Source organism: Penaeus vannamei, chromosome 19, assembly GCF_042767895.1.
Source record: "Penaeus vannamei isolate JL-2024 chromosome 19, ASM4276789v1, whole genome shotgun sequence".
In the NCBI taxonomy this organism is placed as follows: Eukaryota; Metazoa; Arthropoda; class Malacostraca; order Decapoda; family Penaeidae; genus Penaeus; species Penaeus vannamei.
In genome coordinates this window covers 18,086,417-18,088,916 of record NC_091567.1, presented here as the reverse complement: position 1 = coordinate 18,088,916, position 2,500 = coordinate 18,086,417, and the positions used below count along the sequence as shown (strand labels likewise).

Sequence of the window (2,500 nt, the reverse complement as noted above, 5' to 3'; positions counted from 1 at the left end):
GGGAAGCTAAAATGCTGACTAAGAGACAGGTATGACTGGCCAGAACACTGTTGGTGTTAACCTCCGAATGAGGTGCTAGAGTGAAGTGTGCATTTTGTTGGTGTTGCTTTTATTATTATGAAAAAAGAATTGAGTTCCATTTGTTGACTTTTTATATTTTCATAAAGGCAGGCTTTTATTGTTAAAAGTAAGTAATAAAAGATATGTCCATATTGGTATGTGTATATTAAAATCTTAGACACACATGTGCAAATATACACCTGTTCAAATTATTATTGAACCCCTAACAGAAAAGATATGCTGCTGAGGATGCCTTAGTGGGAATACATATCTTAATAGCCTTGATGGAGAAACTGTGGACATTAGATTCTGTAACAACCCCATTCCTGCCAAAGTCTGCATGGCAACAGAGACTCAGGCAGGAAGTGCACCAGGCCTGCAGTGGACTCCTCGATGTCAAATTCACTTCTAATAAAAGGAATCAAGATGCAGGTACTATTGGGTTTCTGATTTAATGCCATAATAGTTTACTTTCTCAGTGTTTTTATTATCATCGCTATCATTAGTGTTATCCTTTTCATTATCCTTATCATTATCAATACTTCAGTTATTGTTATTTTGTCATTGGTGTTTAAGTTCTTGTCATTATTGTTGTCATTGGCATTTAAGTTATATATTATTCTTATGATCATTATGAATAAGATAGAATAATAGTAGTATCATTATTATCATCAAAATCAACCTTTTTTTCTTACTGCTATTTTTTTCATTATTGTTATTATAATAATAATAATAATAATAATAATAATAATTTTATTATTATTTTGATTTTCATCATCATCATCATTAATGTTTATATTATTATTATGATGATGATAATTAATTATTACAATTTTTATTATTAAAATCTTTATCATTATGGTTATTATCACGGAAGTATACCACTAATTGTTATCATCATCATCATTATGGGAATATCATCAATATATTATCATCATTCATTATTGTCATCATTATCACATCATCATCATCATAGGTATTACATTTTCATTTCTCCTTATAGTTAGAATTATCACAGTTATTGCTACTGTTCTTGTCAGAGTTGTTACTTACCCCTTTCCTCCTCCCAGGCAGTTCCAGAGGTGGTCAAATACCCCCCAATAAGTTCAAACCACATACGCGTGCCTACTCCCTCCGCCAGGGCCCCCTCTACCACAACTGTCAGTTGCGGGCCCCAGATGACCAGCCATTATGTACTATTGACCCGAAGAAGGCACACTGGTATGTGGCAAAAGGGCTGGGTGTACTGGTAAGCGAAGAGCCCTTGGTTGTGCGCCTTAATTTTGAGCCCGCTGGTCGCCCTCAGACTGAACTTCAAGATGGCCAGTTCTACTTGCAGGAGCGCCAAAACTTGTGTGTAGTGTGTGGCAAGGACCAGTCATACATCAGGAAGAATGTTGTGCCTCATGAGTACCGCAAGTACTTCCCAGCCATCCTAAAGCACCACCAGAACCATGATGTGGTGTTGCTCTGCTTAGAGTGCCACCGCATAAGCAACATCCGAGACAATGCTCTGCGGAGCCAGCTAGCAGAAGAATGTGATGCACCCATTGGCACTGACAAAGATGTCAAGGCGACGTTTGACAAGGCCAAGAAGGCAGTGCGCTACGCAGCTAGTGCCCTGCTCAGGAAACCTGCTGGCATCCCTGAGAAGAGGATTGCTGAGCTGCAAGGTGTTGTCCGAAGGCATTATGGTGTGGAGGAGCTCACGAGGGAGCTACTGGAAGAGGCAGCCAACATGGAGGTCAAAGTTTACAACAAGGAGTATCAGGCACATGGTCACAAGGTCTTTGAAGTCTACAGCAAGGTAGGACTTGTTAAGTTGGAGCAGAGATGGCGACAGCACTTCCTGTCCTCCATGAAACCAGAACACTTACCTGAGTGCTGGTCTGTCACCCACAATGACTACAAGCTGCGGCTCAAGATGGCGCGCCTGCCACTTGACCACCCCGACCGTCACAATTACAAATTAGCTCTTGTGGGCACTGAAGGGACTATCCACGTGCCCTATGACCCCTCACAAGACAGGAGGAGAACTGTGGAGGAAGGTTCAATGCCCAGCATGGAAGTGACTCATGATGGGTCTCCCTCAACTGAAGAGAGTGAGGATGAGTTAATGGGTGAGGATGAAAGGGAAAGATATGGTGAGATTGACGAGGCAAATAGTGACAGTGACCCCTATGGAGAGGACATTATTCAGGAATAAAAGATATGGAAACTTTTTTATAATGTATATAAAGATACTCACAAGTTCATTTAAAGCTTTAGGATAAGGAATGATATTGATTAAAGCAATGTACAAATCTGTCTTTGTAGTGTAAATTATTAGTTTTATACTTTTATATCAGTATTTATTTTATTTAAGAACATTTGGAATAGTGATGAAAGCTCACAATGATTTTATAGTTTGAAAAAGTAAAGTTTGTTGTGCAAGTATATA

General features: G+C 39.3%; 1 protein-coding gene across 11 annotated transcripts in view; it reads left to right on the top strand.

Moving 5' to 3' along the window:
* Nucleotides 1–2,500, top strand: part of LOC113829633 (exonuclease 3'-5' domain-containing protein 2) — a 46,684-nt gene that overhangs the window by 43,353 nt on the left and 831 nt on the right. For 10 of the 11 annotated variants that reach the window (XM_070134048.1, XM_027382831.2, XM_027382837.2 and 7 more), the window contains 3 exons: nt 1–29; nt 291–492; nt 1,131–2,500. The exon at nt 1–29 is cut by the window's left edge and continues 196 nt beyond it; the exon at nt 1,131–2,500 is cut by the window's right edge and continues 831 nt beyond it. In XM_070134048.1, coding sequence (XP_069990149.1) covers nt 1–29; nt 291–492; nt 1,131–2,266 — 1,367 coding nt within the window. In that variant the 3' untranslated portion in view covers nt 2,267–2,500. The remainder of the gene's footprint in view (nt 30–290; nt 493–1,130) is intronic. The other variant, XM_070134051.1, reaches the window with a different exon arrangement.